Source organism: Bos mutus, chromosome 19, assembly GCF_027580195.1.
Source record: "Bos mutus isolate GX-2022 chromosome 19, NWIPB_WYAK_1.1, whole genome shotgun sequence".
Classification (NCBI taxonomy): Eukaryota; Metazoa; Chordata; class Mammalia; order Artiodactyla; family Bovidae; genus Bos; species Bos mutus.
The window spans coordinates 27047261-27067641 of record NC_091635.1 but is presented as its reverse complement, the minus strand read 5'-3'; the positions used below and the strand labels follow the sequence as shown (position 1 = coordinate 27067641).

Here is a 20381-nt window from a genome sequence, read left to right as displayed (position 1 = left end):
ACCACCTCATACCCGCTGTGGGCACCTCACAGAGTTAGGGAGGCCGGGGGCACACTCACAGGTACACAGGCCCATTCTGCCAACCATACAACCATACTCCAATGCTCTTTTTTAATTCCTCATTCCTTGGAAGGCTTAGGTGGGACAGGCAACCTGGCCAGCCAGGAAAGTCTTGGGTGACTGCTGTCTCCTCCTCACCAGAGAAGTGCTCACGGGGCCACCTCTCCCTTCCCTCCCCAAGGCCAGTCAAGATTCCTACCCCACGGACTTCCCTGGTGGTCCAGTGGCTAAGACTCCATGCTCCCAATGCAGGGGGCCCCAGGTTCGACCCCTGGTCAGGGAACTAGATCCCACATGCTGCAACTAAAAGATGTAGCAAGCCCCAGTGCAGCCAAATAAATAAATAAATACTAAAAAAATAAAAACAAAAAACATTTCTACCCCAGTGGGCCCTATGGGACTCCTAAGCCCTTCCTGTCCCACCCCTAGAACCACCCCCTGCCCCCTATCCCTGGTGTCATCAAGTTCTTACCAGGGAGCAGTGCTGGGTCCTGTCTGGCAGCTGGGTCTTGGGTAAAGGTCAGGAGCCCTCTGGGTCTGTGGGCTGAGAGAATGACAGTCCCTCACCAGGTCAGGCTGTGGCTTTATGCCTCTGTGGAGGCAAGGATGTAGGCTTCCAGGGACCCCGCCTGCCCCAGTGACCCCACCCTGCAGCTGCTCCACTTCCAGGAGAACAGCATCAACCTGTTCCACATGCACCCTGCCCTGGGCCCTGGCCTCCTGAGGGCTGAGGGGGTGGGTGAGGTGCTGCCAGGCAGGTGCCGGCGTGGGTGGGGGAGAGGTGGCGACTGAAGTTTGGCTTGACAGGCTGAGAAGAGAGGAAGGAAGGCACCTTGGAGAGGGCTGCAGAGAGAGGCAGTGGGGACAGGCAGGGGTGTGTGTGTGTGTGTTCACATGCATGTGTGTGATGTGGGACAGGCATGTTTATTTTATCATCATGGTCATCAGGAAGCATCTAGGATTCATGATGAGGCCTTGTGGGTGTGATGAGGGGATAAGAAATCCTGTGTGTCTTCAGATTCCAACAACAAGCAGAGCAGCTAGAAAAACTGTCCTCTGCCTTGTTTGTCACACAGGGACCTAACTATGGCACTGCTAGAAGCTTATGTCTGTGTAGGGGGAGACGGAGATACACCAAATGTTCCTCTGCGTTGCTTCCTGCTCAGCATCTCTGTACCTCACGTAGTATTGTACATACACATATGCAGAGGCAGAGGCCCAGTGGAGTTAACGGAAGAGCCCACAGTGTGTATTTGCCATGGGAATTCAGACTCCTCACCATTGGTGACTCAGGTCTTGCTCTCATCTTCTTTTAACTGGAGTGTAGTTTTTGAAAATGTTATTGTATAGTTGATTGACAATGCTGTGCTGGTTTCAGGTATACAGCAAAGTGACTCAGTTATACATATATGCACATATTCTTTTTCGTATTCTTTCCCATTATAGCGTACTGTAGGATCCTGAATATAGCTCCCTGTGCTGTACAGTAGGACCTTGTTTGTCTGTTTTATATGTAGTAGTTTGCATCTGCTAACCCCAAACTCCCAATTTATCCCTCCCCATCAAAGTCTTGCTCTTATCTTAAATCTCTGCCTGGAAGGAATTGTGAAGGAGACTTTACACACATGACAGGTCCCTAGATGACAAATCAAGACACTCACAAGCAAAGCTCCTATGTTGTTGGGATCTGTGACTGTCCATCCGCACGTAAATCTGAACACCACTGAGCCTTCATGCTCTCACCTCTTGGCTCTCCTCAATATCACCCACCAAAACTGAAATGTGACCTTGAAGGCCATGAAGAGTAAGTTAGGTCTTTACTGGAGGTTTCCTTGAGGGCTTGGTGGTGAATGGGAGAGATGAGATCACATCACCCTCAGCCAAGGTTTTAAAAACTTAACTACTTCACCTTTATCCCGAGAGTCTCAGTTAGTATGTCAGCTGCTCCCAAATCTCTCGCCTCTGGGTCCTGAAACAAGACAAGACCTTGCCCTTGCTGGGCCTCTGGTTCCTGCCTCCTATCTTTCTTTTTTAAATTGATTTTTGTGTATTGACTTAGTATGAATACAACTTCGTTTTTTTTTTTTTTTTAATTATTTAAAATTTTTGGGCTGTACGGGGTCTTTGCTGCTGCATGCAGGCTTTCTCAAGTTGTGATGCATGGGCCTCTCATGGCGGTGGTTTCTCTTGTTGCAGTGCGCCAGCTCTCGGGGATGTGGGGCTCAGGAGTTGCTGCGCACAGGCTTAGTTGCCCCCCAACATGAGGGGTCTTTCTGGCCCAGGGATCTAACCTGTGTCCCCTGTTTTTGCAGGTGGATTCTTAACCACTGGACCACAAAGGAAGCTCCCAACCTTGTTTTTAAAAAACTTTTTGGCTGCAACCTACAGCACGTGGGAATCTTAGTTCCCTGACCAGGGATCCAACCCACACTCCCTGTGTTGGAGGGTGTGTCTTAACCACTGGACCATCAGGGATGTCCCCTGCCTCTGTCTTTTGGTTCACCTCTTTTTCTACCTACCCACTCTCATTTTGTGTAGCTATCTAATACCTCCTCCTTCAACAGCTCTAACCATCACCTTAAGCAAACATCCCTTTCCTTAGGAGAAGAAAAGGTGGGAGCTGGAGTGTGTGGGAGGGCTGTCATTAGTCATGCAGTTCCCATCATGAGCGCATGTGTATGCAGAAATGTGTGTCTGTGTAATATCCTCTCCACGTTTCATTTCCTGGTTCTTCCTGGATTTTCATCTTTTCCTCTCTATAGCTCTTATTCAGCACATGGATGTGATTCTATAGCAACCAGCATGTGGTCCTGGGCTGTGCAGTCTCCCATCCCTTAATAAGTTTCAGAGTAGGTGGCCCCCCTCTCCACCTTCTCAGCCCACCACTGTCTTGGCCAGACTTTGGGGAGTTTCTTCCTGGTGTCTATCTTCCTCCCACTGACTGCAAGTCAAGGTTTCCAGTTCAGCTCGTTCTCCAGAGATTTGGAGAATAGTGGTTTCAAGAAGTCATGCCTGGGGACTTCCGTGGAGGTCCAATGGTCAAGAATCTCACACGTCTACTGCAGGGGGCACAGGTTCAATTCCTGGTTGGGGAACTAAGATCCCACATGCTGTGCAGCGTGGCCAAAAAAAAAAGTCACACCTGTATCTGCTCTTCCTGAGGACCCCCAAAATCCATCTAGCCAGCTTTCTCTCCTCGGGCCTAGCAGTATTGCTCCTTCGTTTCTCATGCCATCCTTCTTTCATTCTGAACTCTACCAGGCTTGCTCCCACCGACCTCCATCCTATCGCTCCATTCCCCACACTGCCTGATGGTGTTGCAAGTAGGAGTCTTTGAGGGTTCAAGGCACAGAGAAGAAATAAGGGTTTGTGAGGCTAACCAGTTGAATGTCTTGTGCTTTTGGCATAAAAATTTCTCTGTCAGCTTGTCCCTCTGCTGCTCCTTCCATCCACCCAAGATATCCGGTCTTTCTGTCAACCTCCCCCTCTACCCCGCCCCCATCACTACCAATTCCTCAAGAAAACCTCTGGTAAAAGCATTAGGAAGAGACCACAGAATTCCTCTGGGGCTTCTCAGGTGGCGCAGTGGTAAGGAATCAGCCTGCCAATGCAGGAGATGTGACGCAAGAGACCTGGGTTCCATTCCTGGGTCAGGAAGATCTCCTGCAGAAGGAAATGGCAATCTACTCCAGTATTCTTGCCTGGAAAATTCCATGGACAGAGAAGCCTGGTGGAGCATGAGCTGCAAAAAGTACAACACACACACACACACACACACGGAATCCCTTTAGGGTTCAGAGACTTCTTTTCCTTAGAGTCCTTGTTTATGTTCAGGGGAATCTGGGACACAATTGTACTGGAGGAAACTTAAACTGTACTAATGTGTAAGAATGCTTTAGGTCAATTAATAGAGATTTGTTGAAACAGGAGCCAGGGTGGGGCAGCTGTGCTGATGCAAGAAACAGGCTTTGCTCTCCCTCTGGTGGTAAATTAGGGAAGGTAATGGGTGATAATCACCCCTGAGCTTTGCGCCAAGCTTGTGATTTGTGTGTCGCTGCTAGGAGATGGGGGATCAGCCAAGGGGATCAGGAAAGGGAATCCACTTAGGGGAGGAAGCCCCGGCCGCCTGTTCTCTGAAAACCTGAGCCACAGAGTGCACGGCAAACCCTGCAGACAGATACAGACATTGGGACAGGGCATTACTTCCTTATCCACTTTCTTCATTTATGCAATGTGTGTAGGTAGACCAGATGACTTCCCAGGTGGCACTAGTGGTAAAGAATACATCTGCCAATGCAGGAGATATGAGACACAAGTTCCTGGGAAGATCCCCTGGAGGAAGAAATGGCAACCCATTACAGTATTCTTGCGTGGAGAATTCCATGGACAGAGGAGCCTGGGGGGCTACAGTCCATAGGGTTGCAAAGAGTTGGACATAACTGAAGCCACTTAGCACACGTATGTAGGCCAGATCCCGTGGATTGTGTAGCTTGCCAGGATCCTCTGTCCTCCATTATTCCCAGAGTCTGCTCAAATTCATATCCATTAAGTCTGTGATGCTATCTAACCATCTTATCCTCTGCTACCCCCTTCTCCAAATTGAAGGCAAAAGGAGGAGGATTTGGGAAGGCTGGAGCATTTAGGGGAAGTGACCCCCTGCCCAGACATGCTTGTAGACCTTTGCTGAGTAAAAGGAGGTGGACTAGCTAGGGATGAAGACAGGCCAGAGTGATGGAGGAGCAGAAAAAATGTGCCCCTAAGGCATCGTGTTTTATATTTCTCCTGGGAGGTTGGAAGTTTCGGGGTGCAGATTTCAGATTGTGAGATGAATGAAATAAAACCCCAGACTCTTTTATTATCCCTTAAAAACCTTTAAGTTTTCTTCCCAAATTCCCAAATCAGCTTTGGAGCCCAAAACATCTCCCAGATTCTGGCTGAGCAGACATTGGTCAATGGCCTGTGATACTTACTCAAATCAAAGTTATGCTTAAGAACTGAAGAAACGCATCAAACTCAATGTCCAACTTTAAGGTGCCAGCCCTCGCTGCCCCCAGCCCTCTGCTGCCAGGTTCCCTAACTGTCAGGCTGAAGATGCAGCTGCATCAAGGGCTGGAACTCCATCCATTCCCTGGCTGATGAAAGAGAAGCTTTCCTCCTCAGTTGTGATTCCTAGGCTCTCCAGACGGGACAGAGTCTCCAGAGCCTGGTTAAAGAGACTGAGTCCCAGGCGGAGCCTTTGAAACTCTGCTTCCAGGAAAACTTGGAGACGAAGCTCCTCTCCATTTCTCCAGCTTCCTCAGGTCTGTGCCAAGCGCTACTCTGTTTTCCCGTGTTCCAACTGGGAAAAGCCAGATTGGCCACACCTGAAAGATAGCAAGGATGGCATGGAGGACACAGAGCGGTGACGAGGCCCTGGGCTCCTGGGTATAGTGGGGTCCATCCCTTTGTATGTCAAGGTTGCAGAGCTCAACCAGGGCTGGGTGACCTTCAGCTCCTCACCCTAAAAGCCCCTGGGCAGCTTGAAGTGAAGACAGAAGAGCACTGCCTCCCACTGGAAGAATTTGTTCCAGCATGGTCACCACCTGCATGGTAGAGAATAAACATCCCAAGGGGCTTTGCATTTGGGGACCTACCAACTTCAGAGATGGTCTGCAGTAAAATTTTAAATTTCAGTCCCTGCCCCTTCCTTGATCCCTTCTACCCCTTTGTGAGAAGAAATGGGCATGTGTTAAGAATCTGGAGATCTGCGATCTGTAGAGAGCTCTGCCCAGGGCCTGCTGTGTGGCCTGGGAGAAGTACCCTCTGCTCTCTGGCCCAGAGTGTTCATCATGAGAGAGGGAGTGGAACTGGGTGTGCTCCCACATCCTTTCTAGTGTTCAAGTTTACCTTTGTTGTCATCCCTGACATCCACTGTGCAATCCTCAGATCCTCACCAACTCTGCCTGTTGGAGAAGGAAGACTTTCTCCATGGACATGGCCAGCAGCTGCTGCTGCTCCTGGTTCAGCTCTGCAGAGGGTACAGGAGTGGTGATGGCATGAGGGACAGGGGCATGCTCTCTCCCTCTCTGGTGGGCAGGGGATTGTAAGGCAGCTCTGAGAGTTGGGGCTTGCATGTTTGTGTGTGTGATGTGTGTGTTTGTTTGTTGGGGGTGCCGCAGATTCACTCCCCTCCAGGAGAGGATAAGAGGAGATTCTTAAAAGAATATATTCCCCTCTCCATTGGGAAAAATGAGTGGGAGTGGGGGGTGGGGTAGGAAGACTTGCACCTCTTATTTTTCTTTGGAGGAGACAACTGGAGCTTGGACCCTGAGTCATTCTGCTTTGTTGCTTGGTACCACAGCTGGCTTGATTGTGTTAAACTCTGCTTAGTTAGACTCTTGCTTAGTTAAACTCTGCTGTTGTTAAGTTAGGGCTTCCCTGTTGGCTCCACAGTAAAGAATCTGCCTGCCAATGCAGGAAACATGGCTTTGATCCCTGAGCTGGGGAGATCCCCTGGAGAAGGAAATGACAACTCATTCCAGTATTCTTGCCTGGGAAGTCCCATGGACAGAAGAGCCTGGTGGGCTACAGTCCATGGGGTCCCAAAGAGTTGATACGACTTAGTGACTAAAAGGACAACAGTTGTCATCTTAAATAATAACCCAATAAATTTTTAACATATTTCTCATTTTGCACTGGGACTCGTAAATTATGTTTCAGGTCCTCCTGCTTGGTACCACTGGGCCGAGTCCAGGAGGACCGTCAACCACATCAGTAACTCACCCCACTCCCACTCCCGACCCTTACAGCCCAGACCCTCCACAGGGAGAGGATGTATTCAGCCAGTATGGGGCTGAGTTTGCCAGAAGTCTCCTACAGTCATTTGAGGACTGAGTCCCCGGGCCCGCCACTCGGACTCCCAGAACTTCTGGCTTGTTAAGATCCAGGCCCCCCTCACCCATATGGTAGAGAGGTGAGAACTGGTCAGCTAGATATTCCCGTAGTTAAGAGAGACAGAGAGTTCTGTGAGGGAGAAACAGGTCTCCCCACTGAGAGGGAGGGCTCCCTCGGGGCAGGAGTCTAATCTCCACCTTTGCATAAAGAAGCTTCCCTTAAATTGGATGTGCTTGCCGAGATCTCCCAGAGGCCAGTCCCGCCCAATCCGACCTGCGTCTGGCCCCTGCAGTCCCTAGCCCCAACCCAGGCCGCCCACACCCGCCTCAAGCTGCGGTAAGCCCCGCCCTCATTCCGTTGTCCCGCCCCCACCACCTGGCCCCGCCCTCAGCACCGAAGGTCTAGCCATCACCAGCACCCCAACTCCGCCCTCAGAGACCCAAACCTGGCCCCCAGCCGTTTTAAGCCCCGCCGTCCTGCAGTTACCACTGCAACGTGCTCCGGATCTCCCGTGTCGCCCCACACCCTACTACTACTACTAAGTCGCTTCAGTCGTGTCCGACTCTGTGCGACCCCATAGACGGAAGCCCGCCAGGCTCCGCCATCCCTGAGATTCTCCAGGCAAGAACACTGGAGTGGGTTGCCATTTCCTTCTCCAATGCATGAAAGTGAAAAGTGAAAGTGAAGTCGCTCAGTCGTGTCCGACTCTTAGCGACCCCATGGACTGCAGCCCACCAGGCTCCTCAGTCCATGGGATTTTCCCGGCAAGTGTACTGGAGTGGGGTGCCATCGCCTTCTCCGCGCCCCACCCCCAACCTCCTGCAATCCTGCCCACTCCGCCTCGGCTCCGCCCCCGCGAGCCCCGGCCCCGCCCCCGGGCGCCCCGGCCCCGCCCCCGCGAGGCCCAGGGCTCCGGCAGCCTGTGCACCTGGCCCAGCGGCACCAGCAGCAACTCCTTAACCTCAGCCTGTGGCTCCCGAAACCCCGTGGGCCCTCCGGGAAACGGCCCAGGCCCAGACAGAGCTTTGAGTACAGGACAGCAGTGACCAGAATCCTACCCTGTGTCTACTTCCATGTAACTTCACCCGAAAGGCCTGCCACTCACAGGCACTTGAGCGTGGGGTTTGGTGTCCCGGTGCTCCCTCAAGAAGCCCTCCCCAGGGAAAGAGGATCACATCAGGGCCTGTTGTGGGGTGATGGAGGAGCTCAACTCCTTACAGTATTTTTCGATGGGTGTTGAGGATCCTGCCCAGGGGAAAGGAACATTACAGGCAACTGCAACAGAAGCAGAAGGACTGAGAGCCCTAAGGGTAGAAGCGTCCTCCTGCCCCGAGGTGCAACCCAGCCTCATTCTGCCTGGCAGAGTGGTGGTGGAGGCTGGGCGCAGGGAGAGGATGTACTTAAAGGCCCAAGAAACCCGTGGCTGGGATTCCTGACTTCACTACATCCTGTCAAAGTCTGCGGGACCCCTCTGCATCCCAGCCACCATCACCCCAAGGGACTCTGGGAATGAGGTCTTCACTTGAGCAGTTTCTTTCCTTTGCTGCAAAAGGGGGGTCTTTGTGTCCCTCTCGCCTTCTAAGACTTTGTCCACCTTTTCCCAGCCTCCATCATATTATGGGGTGGGAGGGAAGAAAAGTCCTTCAATTTCTCTCACCTTCAGAGGGGAACAATGTCAGGTTCTGGTCCTTGTCTGTAGGGGTCAGAAATGGGGCACTGACTCCCTGCCTCCATCTTCTCTGTCCCGCTCTCCTCACCACATATACCCACATAGTGTGGTCTCGGAGAGGGGAGGAGTGGTGTGAGGTGTATGCTTTAGGGAGCTGCACAGAAAGGGTTGGAAGGGGCTGAGAAGGGGGTCTAGGGTCATCAGTTAGTTTGGGGAGCAGAATTTAAAGAGGAATGGAAGACCTCCACCTCCCAGATTTCAGCCCTGAGGCTGGGGGACCAGCCCTGGGCTGCCTGCCTCCCCTCTTCCCTTCGTGTTCACCCAGCTTCCACCTGGCACACCCCCCACCCCCTTCCCCCTAATGACTACTGCTTGGGGCAGGCTGATGGTGGTGATGGGACCGAGAGAGCCCTGGGGAAAGACAGGCCATCAAGGGACAGGTGGCGCAGCGGGGAACATGGGAGAGAAATGAAGACAGGGGAACCTGGCAGATGGGGTGAGAACTCTGGCAGGAGGTGGAGCTGTGAGGGGAAAGCACCGGTTGGCGGTTGGCGTCTCAAAGCCTGGGTTTTGCTCACAGATTCCCCACCAAGAAGCTGGTGACCCACTGGATTTTCCCAGGTAGTTTCTTAAACACATGAAGTGGGGACTGCAGCAGCAATGTAGCCTAACCTCACAGGATTCCTGTGAGATAATAGATGGAAAAGTCCTTAGAAAAGAGAAGAAAAGAGCAGGGGAAACTTCCTGGTGGCCCAGTGGTTAAGAATCTGCCTTGAAATGGAGGTGACTCTGGTTCCATCCTTGGTTGGGGAACTAAGATCCTACCTGCCCCAGAGCAACAAAGCCCAAGCGAGGCAACTACTGAGCCCTGCGCTCTAGAGCCTGTGTGCTGCAACTAAGATCCAATGCAGCCAAATAAATACATATTATAAAAGATGTGGTATGATAAAAGATGCCCAGCAGCAGTGAGGAGGGGGATGGAGCTAGCCCTCCTGTCTGGCTCCCTTCAGCATCTCACAGCCTCGGTCACCATGTACAGACAGGTTCTCCCCATGCTCCTGAGGCTTCTTCAGCTTCTGGAGCTGGGTGGGGTGGAGCTGGCTCTGAGCGGGTGGAGCTCTCTTCCTGTCCACATCCAGCTCTCTCAGTGGCACCCCTGGGTCCACCCTTCCCTCAACCCATTCCCTGGGAAGGGAGTGTGTGTATCATCGGGGACAGGAGGCCTGTGGATTCTAGTCCTGGAAGAACCAGGATGCCTCACTCTCTACGTGACCTTGGATAACTCACCACCCTTTTCTGGGCTCTTTTGTATTGATGGCTGTGGTGCATGGGCTTCTCATTGTGGTGGCTTCTCTTACGCAGAGCATGGGCTCTAGAGTTTGCAGGCTTCAGCAGTCACAGCATGCAGGCTCAGTAGTGGTGGCACATGGGCTAGTTGCTCTGTGGCATGAGGAATCTTCCCAGATCAGGGATGGAACCCATGTCCCTTGCATTGGCAGGTGAATTCTTAACCACTGGACCAATAAGGAAGTCCTACTGAAAGTATTTTTAAGAACTCAAAAAGCAACGCAGTAGGGCCCTGTAGTGTCATCTTTTCTTAAAAAAAAAATATTGAAGTATAGTTGATTTACAATGTTATGTTAGCTTCTGGTGTACATCAGTGATTCATATATATATACAATATATACACACGTATATATATGTGTAGGCGTATATATATATTCTTTTTCATATCCTTTTCCATTATGATTTATTACAGGATGTTGAATATAGTTCTTGTACTATACAGTAAGACCTTGCTATTTATCTGTTTTATATATAATAGTTTGCACCTGCTAATCCCAAATTCCCAATCCATCTCTCCCCTACTCTCCTCTTCCTTGGCAACCACAAGTCTGATCTCTGTGTCTCTGAGTCTGTTTTTGTTTCATAGATAAGTTCGTTTGTGTCACATTTTAGATTCCATGCATAAGTGATATCATATGGTATTTCTTTTCCTTTCTGATTTTATTTAGTATGATAATCTCTAGGTCCACCAATGTTTCTGCAAATGGCATTATTTCATTTAGTTCTTTTTTTATGGCCGAGTAGTATGCCATTGCATCTATGTACCACATCTTCTTTATCCATTCTTCTGTCGATGGACTTTGAAGTTTCTATGTCTTGCCTATTGTAAATAGCGCTGCAATAAGCATTGGGGTGCAAATTACTTTTTTTTCAGATATATTCCCAGGAATGGGATTGCAGAATCATATGGCAACTCTATTTTTAGTTTTCTGAAGAACCTCTGTACTGTTCTCCATAGTGACTGCATCAATTTACATGTGAAGAAAGAAAATGAAAGTGAAAGTCACTCAGTCATGTCCAACTCTTTGCAACCCCATGAACTAGACAGCCCATGGCATTCTGCAGGCCAGAATACTGGAGTGGGTAGCCTTTCCCTTCTCCAGGGGATCTTCCTAACCCAGGGATCGAACCGGCGTCTCCTTCATTGCAGGCAGATTCTTTACCAGCTGAGCTACCAGGGAAACCCAACCATTTCCTTCTCCAATACTTTACATGTAGTGTCTTCTAAATGGCCCTGTGTGGACAAAAGCTTCTTCCCACCTCAAAATGGCAAAAATGTGTAATATCAATCTCCTTGACTTTGAGTTACTTGCAAAAAAGGTCAAATCTTGGAGCGTTCTGTCTCAGGGATAGGGAACAGATGATGCATTTGAGAAAGTTTCCCTCCCATCGGGGCAGAAGTATTAATGAAATGAAGATCTCTGCCCGCTCTGATAGCCTGCACTGCTTGGCACAAGGGCATGTCCCTTGGTGCCAAGCTCTTTGGCTGGCCTGTTATCTCAACCTGCCTCCCCACCTCACTCTGCAAACTCATCCCTTCTTAGGTTTTCCAGATCATTCTTAATGCTGAGGTTTTGGGTGTCGAGGGAATTTTGACATTTGTTGCTGCCTGTGACAGAGGTATTCACCGGGAGCCCTACAACTGCAGCTTTGTTGATCTCGGAGTCTTTTCTTGATTCTCCAAGACATACACTATGCCCCTGTGATTTCCCCCGCACATTCTTTGAGAGAACTTTTCCTGATGGCTTGACTTTGCATGATAGGGGTCCTTAACCCCTAAAATGAATGAATAAAATGAATGAAAATTGAGGACTGACCTCCGACATTAGTTTTAGTATGGGGACTTGAGTTGCTGTTTTTAACATTCTAAAAGAGGAAGATAGTGATCGTCATAAGTGCAGAAGAGAGTATTGAGACCGGCAGGAGATAAACTGGATTCCAGGGAACTGAAGCAGGTGCGTTGGTGTGATGTTGACCATGGGACATTAAACGGGGGCAGAGAAGGATCATGATGTTCTGACTCAGGTGCTGGAGAGGCATCTTCATTCACCTGAAGAGCTGTTCCAGGAGTGACTGGGCTCTCTGCACAGCCCCAGGGCAGGTCTTGGTCCCTTGGGAGGACGGTATGAGGATACAGCACTGGTAGAACGAGCATTTTCCAATAGTCATTCTGCTTTATTTATTATAGACAGAGCCCAGGCAAGCAACAAAGACCCAGTGCAGCCATAAATAAATTAATTAAAAATAATACTTCAGTAATGTCTCTCCCTGCTGTCAGGCTGTTGATTTTCCCTGCTGTTGTTCTATCTGTGATGAACTTTTTTCCTATTTCAAATAGGAATGTTTGTATGCAGGAACCTATTGTATGTAGGAAGCCATAGTTGCATATTAGAACTCTACGTAAAAAAAGATTTTCAAAAATAGGCAAAATAAATGGGTTCTCTGTGAGTGCTCCTGTGAACAAAGTGCCTGAGCCAGAGTGAGTATTTGCTTTAGATGTCCCTTCTGGGCTCACATGACCCCTGTTCATGCCTCTGTCATCACTAAGGGAAGGGAAAGTCGCTCAGTCATATCCGACTCTTTGCAACCCCACGGACTGTATAGTCCATGGAATTCTCCAGGCCAGAACACTGAAGTGGGTAGCCTTTCTGTTCTAAAGGTGATCTTCCCAATCCAGGGATTGAATACCGCATTGCAGTCGGATTCTTTACCAGCTGAGCCACAAGGGAAGCCCCCTTGTCATCACTAACTGATATGCTAATTGTCATCACTGATACATAGTCAGGTCCCCATGGACGGGCACCACGACTCCCTTCTCTTTGTACCTGCATCAATAAATGTTTATGAAATGAGCAAGTGGACTTGTGGCATTGTCTGTGGCAGCTCAGATACTTTGCACTGTCTGCGTGATTTTCTGCCTTCCTGGTTTGCGAAATCATTCCTCACAGGATGCTGAGGTTGCTGATAACAGCCTCAGAGAGATGAGGGGAAACCGTTTCTAAGTTGGAACTCCCCTTAGTCTAATGGGGGAGGGACTTGGAAGAAGGTGCCTGGTTCTCCCTCCTGGTTTTGATACCGACACTCTCTCATCACCTGGCTTCTCAGCTGGCGCTAGAGTGGTAAAAAAACATGTTTGCCAATGCAGGAGACATAAGAGATGTGGGTTTAATCCCTGGTTAGGGAAGATCCCCTGGAGGAGGGCACGGCAATCCACTCCAGTATTTTTGCCTGGAGAATCCCATGGACAGAGGAACTTGGCAGGCTACGGTCCATAGTGCTGCAAAGAGTTGGACACAACTGAGCGACTTAGCAGCAGCAGCAGCTGCTCATTCAGGGTTGCACTTGGTAGGTCTGCACGGGAGGCCAGGACAGGAAGGGTGGGGCTGTGCCCCACCTGCTGCTTCTTAACTGTCTCCCTCAGTTCCCGTGAACTCAGTTTGTTCTCTCTCCACTTCCTTTGGTAGCTAACCAGGCGCTGCATGGGCTTCGTCTGGGGGATGTCTCGGCCTCACCAGCATCAAAGCTCTGCGAAGAGAAAGGACCCTATTTCTTCCATTAGCCTAGGGATTCCCTGAGAGTTAGGGTCATAGCTTTCCTCCTCAGATGGGGACTCCCTGAGGGTAGCGTCTGCTTTCTCTGCCGCTCCAGGTTTTGCTCCATAGGCAGGAAGAAGCTGGTGATGGAAAGGCTGAGTGAGGGACTCTCCTGTGCTCCCACCCCCACCCACTGCCTGCAGGCTCCAGGGTGCTGATTGTGGATGACAAGCCAGGACCCGCCTTCCTGGGTTCTCGCATCAAAGCTGGGCTAGGCATGTGGCTGGGCTCTCTCAGTACCTGGCAGTTTTATTCCTGGCTCCAGCACCCCTTGGAGGAGAGATGGGTTTCAACAGAGCATGTCTCCCTTACCTCTGTACCAGGCAGAAGGGCCAGAAGCAGGGAACAAAAGTCCGGCTGCCATGCCAGGGCCCCTGTGGCATTTTGGAACTCTGGCTCTATGACCTCTGGTCCCTGGTAGAGGTAAGGATGTGGGTGAAACCAGGTGTGCCACCACTTCTTGCCTGCTCAGAGGATACCCAGAGGCCAGGTGCTGAGGGAAGGGCTTAGGGATTCAGCGACTGTTGTCCCAGCGGGTGTTCCTCTCAGTCTGTGGGTGCCCAACTTTGTTCAGTCTCCTGTCATGGGTTGAGTCGAAGCTACAGTGTTTCAAAAATTATTCACTTATTTATTAGTTTTTGGTTTCGCTGGGTCTTCACTGCTGTGTCTGGGCTTTCTCCAGTCGCCGTGTGCAGGCTTCTCGGTGCAGTGATTCCTCTACTTGTGGACCACCGGCTCTAGGACGTGGGCTCAGTGGCTGTGGTGCATGGGTTTAGTTGCCCCACAGGATATGGAATCTTCCCAGACCAGGGATCAAACCCATGTCCCCTGCATTGGCAGGCAGATTCTTTTTTGGCTGCGCTGGGTCTTAGTTCGTTGCAGCATGAGAAATCTCTTAGTTGTGGCATGCAGGATCTAGTTCCTCAACCAGGGATCGAACCCGGGGCCCCTGCATTAGGAGCTCGTAGACTCAGCCACTGGACAACCAGGGAAGTCCAAAGTTACAGCATTTGATGTTCCCCTTGCACCAAGTTCTGCCTCAGAGACCCTAACTGGTCTGAGTGACGGGGTCGCTCTCTGGGGAGGAGAGCCGCAGCAGCCCCCCACCTCCCCATCCCTGCCACCTCCCCAGCCTGCCCCCATCTTCTGCCTGACTTGTCCTCCCTCTCCCTTCCCTCCTGTCCTAGTTCCAGAGGGAAAGGAATTTGAGCCAAAGGGGAGCCATGGCGATAACTGGTGGGATGTTTACTATCCAGGGCTCCAGGACGGCTCCTGATCTGGGCTTTCCTCCTTGGATCCTTTCCCATCCTGAGCTTATCTCTGAGAGCTGGAGTTAGGGGTCAGGGTAGGGGAACACACTCTCTGAAGACCTTAAACATGCTGTCTCTGCTGCTCAGGACAACAGGGATTTGAATGAACCAGAAATAGGCACCAATGACAGGGACCCGGGGCCCCACCCGTTCCCTACCCTCCCACTCCCACAGGTCTCCACACTGTATTTCCCAGAACCCAGTGGGATGAGTCCCAGCTGATTCTGGAAGGGAACGGGTGAGCAGAGAGGGGGCAGATTCTGAGAGTGGTAGGGGAGGGACTGACGGAGGGTTTGGTAGGGATGGGGCAGGATCCTAAGGCCCAGGCCAGGATGTGGCTGGGGTGGATGGAAAAAGCCACAGCCTGAAACTCCCCACATTCAAGTTCTTTCCCCCATCTTTCCCCGAGCATCTCTGGAAGTGGAGACGGAGGCCCATGTCTCCTGAGTAAAGATGGGGGCCTATCCCAGGTTCTTGTGACGTAAATCGAGTGGAGGTTTCCTGGCAGGAGGTGAGGAAGCTCAACCTTGGAGTGGTGGGGAGCCTCAGGGATTGAGAGAGGATTGGGCAGGACTGGAAAGGAGACAGGGAAGTCAGGATGGGTCAGAGGGACAAAGGGAGGTGATGGCTTCCTCTTTGCTGTTCATTGAGTGGCCTCCTATTCTGCCCCAGAATAGGTGGAACCCTGGTTCAGTGTTTCTTATCTTCAGTTTTTACTGGGGCTCCCAGGAGCTTTCCCAAAGTGGCTGTTTCCTCCACGGAGGCCACACGGGTGAATCATCCTCAAAAGGACAAGGGACAGGGTGTGTTGGCACCTTTGGGTCCCGTGAAAAGCCTATTTTGTGATGGGGCTGTCTCATACAGCCCCCTCCTTCAACCAGCTTCGTTTCTCCCTCCCACTCTGTCCAGGCATTCTTTGATTAACTGTGGGGACATCTAGATTCTCCCTACCCCCTACCCGGACTCCTGCTGAGAGAAGAGACAGATTGCTAAGAGAGTACTGACTCCCTCTTCCCGTGCTCCCTTAGTTTGGGCTTTGCCCTCCTTCCCTCCTCATTCTCCCTCCCTGAACCCTCCCATCACCTATCCTTCCATTCCATCATCATTAATGCATAGGCCCTGGCATCCGTGGCAGATAGACTCTGGTGTCAGGAGCTGGGAGGTAGGAGAGGAGAGAGGAGCTGGCACCAGCTCAGCGGGAGCACCCTCATCAAAGGAGTGCTGGGGGTGGAGGTGAAGGTCTCAGCACTTTCCCACTCCTCAGTGCAGGGCCACACATGTTCAGTGAAATAAGAAAGAGATCAGGGACATTAATAAAGGGACTTTATTGAATTGTCCAGTGATGTTCTGTGGTGGGGAGCGGAAACCTCCCTATCCCTCTAGCTCTCTAGTGATCCATCCCCAGTTCAGGTGGAGCAGAAACCACTTTTTCCCAAGAGAAAGGGTTCAGGAAGCCCTTCTGTGTATAAAGGAGAGAGCAGAGAGCAAGGGAATCTCCGAAACAGGAAGCAGAGGACCCTAAGGCAGGGGATCCACAGTAGAGGGTAGAGGGAGAGGAGCCTGGGTCTGAGAGAGAGAGAGAGAGAGAGAGAGAGAGAGAGAGAGAGAGAGAGGCAGGTGCAGCTTTTCAGCAGAGGCAGAGGGAGAAGAGGGGAGGAGCCCACAGGGTCCCTCCTGGCCTCACTGCCAGCTGGGTCCCTCTGTCTCCTCGCCCTCCTATATACCCTCTTCTCCGGCCCCCAGGTAAGTCTTGCCACTGCCCAGACATTCCAAGTTGTCTTGCATCTTCTTTGCCTTGGTCCACCACCTTTCAGCTGGGAACCTTCCGTTTTCTGCCAAAGCCCCCCTCATTTTTGAAGAGTCAGTGCAAACATCCATTCAGTGCCGCCTTTGAGACCACCTCCGCCACGCTCCACAGCTGACTGCTCCCACCTCCGAGGTGGCACACATGACCATTTGCCACTGTTCTCTGGTCTGTCTCTCTCCCACCTCTGTGGACTCGGAAGCTCTGGGTCTCTGAGTCTAGCACAGTCCAGGCCCAGTGAAAGCGAAAGTCGCTCAGTCGTGTCCGACTCTTTGTGACCCCATGGACTGTACAGACCACGGAATTTTCCAGGCCAGAATACTGAAGTGGGTAGCCTATCCCTTCTCCAGGGGATCTTCCCGACCCAGGAATTGAACCGAGGTTTTCTGCGTTTCAGGCAGATTCTTTACCAGCAGTGAGTGAGTAAGTGAAAGTTGCTCAGTTGTGTCCGACTCTTTGCAGCCCCATGGACAGTAGCCCACCAGGCTACAGTGGGATTGTCCAGGCAAGAATACTGGAGTGGGTTGCCATTCCCTTCTCCAGGGGATATTACCAAACCAGGGATCGAACCCAGCTCTCCTGTTTTTTCTTCTTTTAGTTTTGCTTCCTTTTGATCTTTATGCTACTGGGGTCTTTGGGAACTGTGCATATGTGTAATACCAGCATCTACCATACCTCTTCATTTTAGCTTAGGCTGGATTTGAAGAGCCAAAACAGGAAAACACTTTAGGAGACCTGAGACTCTCATAGAGAAATAAATTAGAGCTGCTGTTTCTTTTAGCTTTGCTTTCCTGTTATTTATTATTTAAAAAAATGTAATCTCTCCTTTTATCAACTTTTATCATTTCATATTGTAAGAAAGTGAAATCACTAAAGGCAAATAACCTTATGAATCTGCTGAGTGTGAAGAGAAAAGGCCATGGTATAGATGAATGGATTAGGAGGGAGACACCCAACTGTAGGGGCTTACAGTTGGTAGAAACTCAGGCTTTGTTGTACAATAAGTATCATTATGTGTTACGCAATGACTGGGTACTGATTGCTTGCAGTGACACAAGCATAAGCAGCCCTTCAAAATCAAGTATAAATATAACAAGGGAAAAAGCAATATGGAAAAATTCAGAAATGTCCAACTATTGCTATTTCTTGGGTGAAACTCTACTGAGTTGGGTTTCTCAGTAGAGTTGTTGGGTTCCCCAACAAAATGTGAAAACAAGAGAATTTTAGAAAGTAGCAATTTTAAAGAAATGAGTGCTATGCAAAATGCATCGCAGTCCATTATATAGTTCATAAGTATGAAAAAAAGAATTCTAGACTGTTAATTAATTCATAATTCTGGGAAATATTTTTCCACGCAGTGAATCTATAACAATAACTGTTACACAGTCTCTCTCCCTCGCTCTCTTTATGAGAGACCAGCAGAGTAGGTACCAAAACTAGGCGATCAAACCCCCAGGCACTGAAGATGGTGTTGGTGGACTGAGAGATATCAGGTGTTTCAGAGAGACAGAGGAGGAAGGGGATGGAATTGGGGGGTGGGAAGGGGCTGCAGAGGAGGCAGAGGGGATCAGAAGAGAGGAGAGGGTATGGAGAGGGGAGCCAGGCGCAGACCTGGAGAAGTGTCCCTGGTCGTCAGACCATTGTGCTGAGGGTGGAGGAGTCCTCAGAGCGCACAGGCAGCACGGGGGCCCGCTTGAGGGGACGTCGGGTCTCGTCCCGGTTCTGCCACACGTAGTGGGCCAGATAGGCCACCACCAGCACCAGCCAGCCCCCCATGGTAACCAGCAGGGCCACGTCGGTGCTGCGCTGGGCCCCGCCCCGCCCCGTCCCACACAACTCTTCCTCCCCTACCAGTGGCAGGAACTCCTGCCCCACGAGGTCCGGTCGGGCTCCCGGGCCACACACGATGCCTGTCCCGGTGCCCGGGGCCAGCCTCACCCGACGGAGCACCTCCTGGAGGGCACAGTCACAGCGCCACGGGTTGGCAGACAGGTTCACTTGGATCTTTAGCCCCATGAAAGCCTCCACGGGCACCGAGGCCAGCTGGTTGGCAGAGAGGTCGAGGTGGCGCAGTGTGCCTGCCAGGCCCTGGAAAGCAGCCCCTGAGAGGTGGGCAAGGACATTATGGGACAGATCCAGCTCCTCCAGGACAGGCAGGTGCTGGAAGGCACCAGCTGGCACCGACACCAGCCGGTTGGCATCCAGGTAGAGCTTGCGGGTGTCGTTGGGGATGCTGGTGGGCACGGCGCTCAGACCCGCCTGGCTGCAGCGGAAGGTCCGCTCCCCAGCTTCCTCTGACGCATAGCAGCCGTGGGGAACCCCCTGGGGGCTGGGCACGGCCCCCCCTGCGTCTATCACCAGCAGCAGGGACAGGAGGTAACTGGCTGGCGGGAACATGGCCACAGATTGGCATAGTCCTGGACTGGAGTAGAATCTGGGGAAGGAAAAGTTCCACAAAGGAAGAGTGAGTTGAGAGAATTCTGTTCCCTGAGGCCAGTGTTCTCTTCCTGAAGTCCGCCTCTGGATTCTCTTTGGGCTAGGGCCTCTCCTTTGGGAGCTCCCTCAGGCCTCTCTCTCTCTTTAGCCGCTAAGTCGTGTCCGACTCCTGTGACCCCATGGACTGCAGTCTGCCAGGCTTCTCTGTCCATGGGATTCTCCAGGTAAGAATACTGGAGTGGGTTGCCATTTCCTTCTCCCTCTCAGAGAGGGGTGGGTGGCTGGGTGGCTCTTTTGCTTCCTTGGAGTCTAAGACTCCTTACTGGGCCCTCGGGGTAGACGGTCCCCTGGGCCTGAGACTCTTCTAAGTTCTCTTTGATTCTGGAGGGCTAAACTAGGAAGTCTTTCTGCCCAAGGCTCTGTTGGTCATTCTGGGTCTGGGGGCTCCTAAGCGTCTGCTTCTGCTCATGTACTGTTCTCCTTCCACTGGAATAAAGGACCTGGGTGGCTGCCAGGTGGGCCAGGTAGGCACCAGAGAGCACTCGTGTGAAGGAGACAAGGAGGACGGGTCAGTAATAGGACTTTATGGTATCCAGCCAGGCTGAGTGACTCAGGCCCCCAACTTCTGTGCCCGTTCACCCCCTTTCCTGGAGCGTCCACCCCTTGGCCCATCCCAGCTCTGTCCTCTCCCCCCCACTCTTCCTCCCTGTCCTCTCCCTCCTCGTCTTCCCAGCCTCTCACCCTGTTGCTGGGAGAGCCTTCTCCTGTGCTGCCCTCTTCCTGGAAGTAGCCTCCCTGCGGTGCGACTCTGGAGCCCCACTTCCTCCTCCGGAGCCCCACTTCCTCCTCCGGAGCCCTGCTCCCGTAGCTGCTGGAAGCTGGGGGCTGGGGCCCAGGAGTGTTGGGTTTCCTGGCATGTGACTCCGGGCCCCAGGTGTCGGATACCTGAGCCCTGGTCTGGCCAGGTGATGCCCAGAGAGGGTAGATCCTGGACCCTGATGGCCCTGTCGTAGGAAGACCAGGCCCCAATTCCATTCCCTGCCTCAGGCTCCCTTTCCAAGGCCTTGACATTGCCAGCCTGCATCCTTCCTCTCTTTGCCGGGGCTCAGACTCTGCCTCCTAGAAACTCTGCCTTCTGCCCAGAGCTTGGCTCAGTAGGAGGATCCCTGCTTGGCAGGCCTGGAGGTGGGGGGGGGGGGCTCATCTCACACCACTGCCTTCAGCAACCCGTCTCCCCTCCTACTGTGCACACCTTCTTCCATGGTAAATAAGCTTCCTTCACCCTTTTT

The 20381-nt window shown here is 51.7% G+C and overlaps 1 protein-coding gene and 1 non-coding gene across 2 annotated transcripts; one reads left to right on the top strand and one right to left on the bottom strand.

The window, feature by feature from the left end:
• Positions 1-269: 269 nt before the first annotated feature.
• TRNAW-CCA (transfer RNA tryptophan (anticodon CCA)) lies at positions 270-343 on the top strand. The gene has a single exon. It is a non-coding gene; the product is annotated as a tRNA-Trp (tRNA).
• A 17945-nt stretch (positions 344-18288) lies between these two features.
• On the bottom strand, positions 18289-20176 carry LRRC3C (leucine rich repeat containing 3C). Its single transcript, XM_005898060.2, has 3 exons — positions 20038-20176; positions 19790-19970; positions 18289-19090 (listed from the first exon to the last, which is right to left on the bottom strand). Exons 1-3 carry the CDS (start codon positions 20174-20176, stop codon positions 18289-18291), a joined length of 1122 nt encoding a protein of 373 aa, XP_005898122.1.
• Positions 20177-20381: the final 205 nt, after the last annotated feature.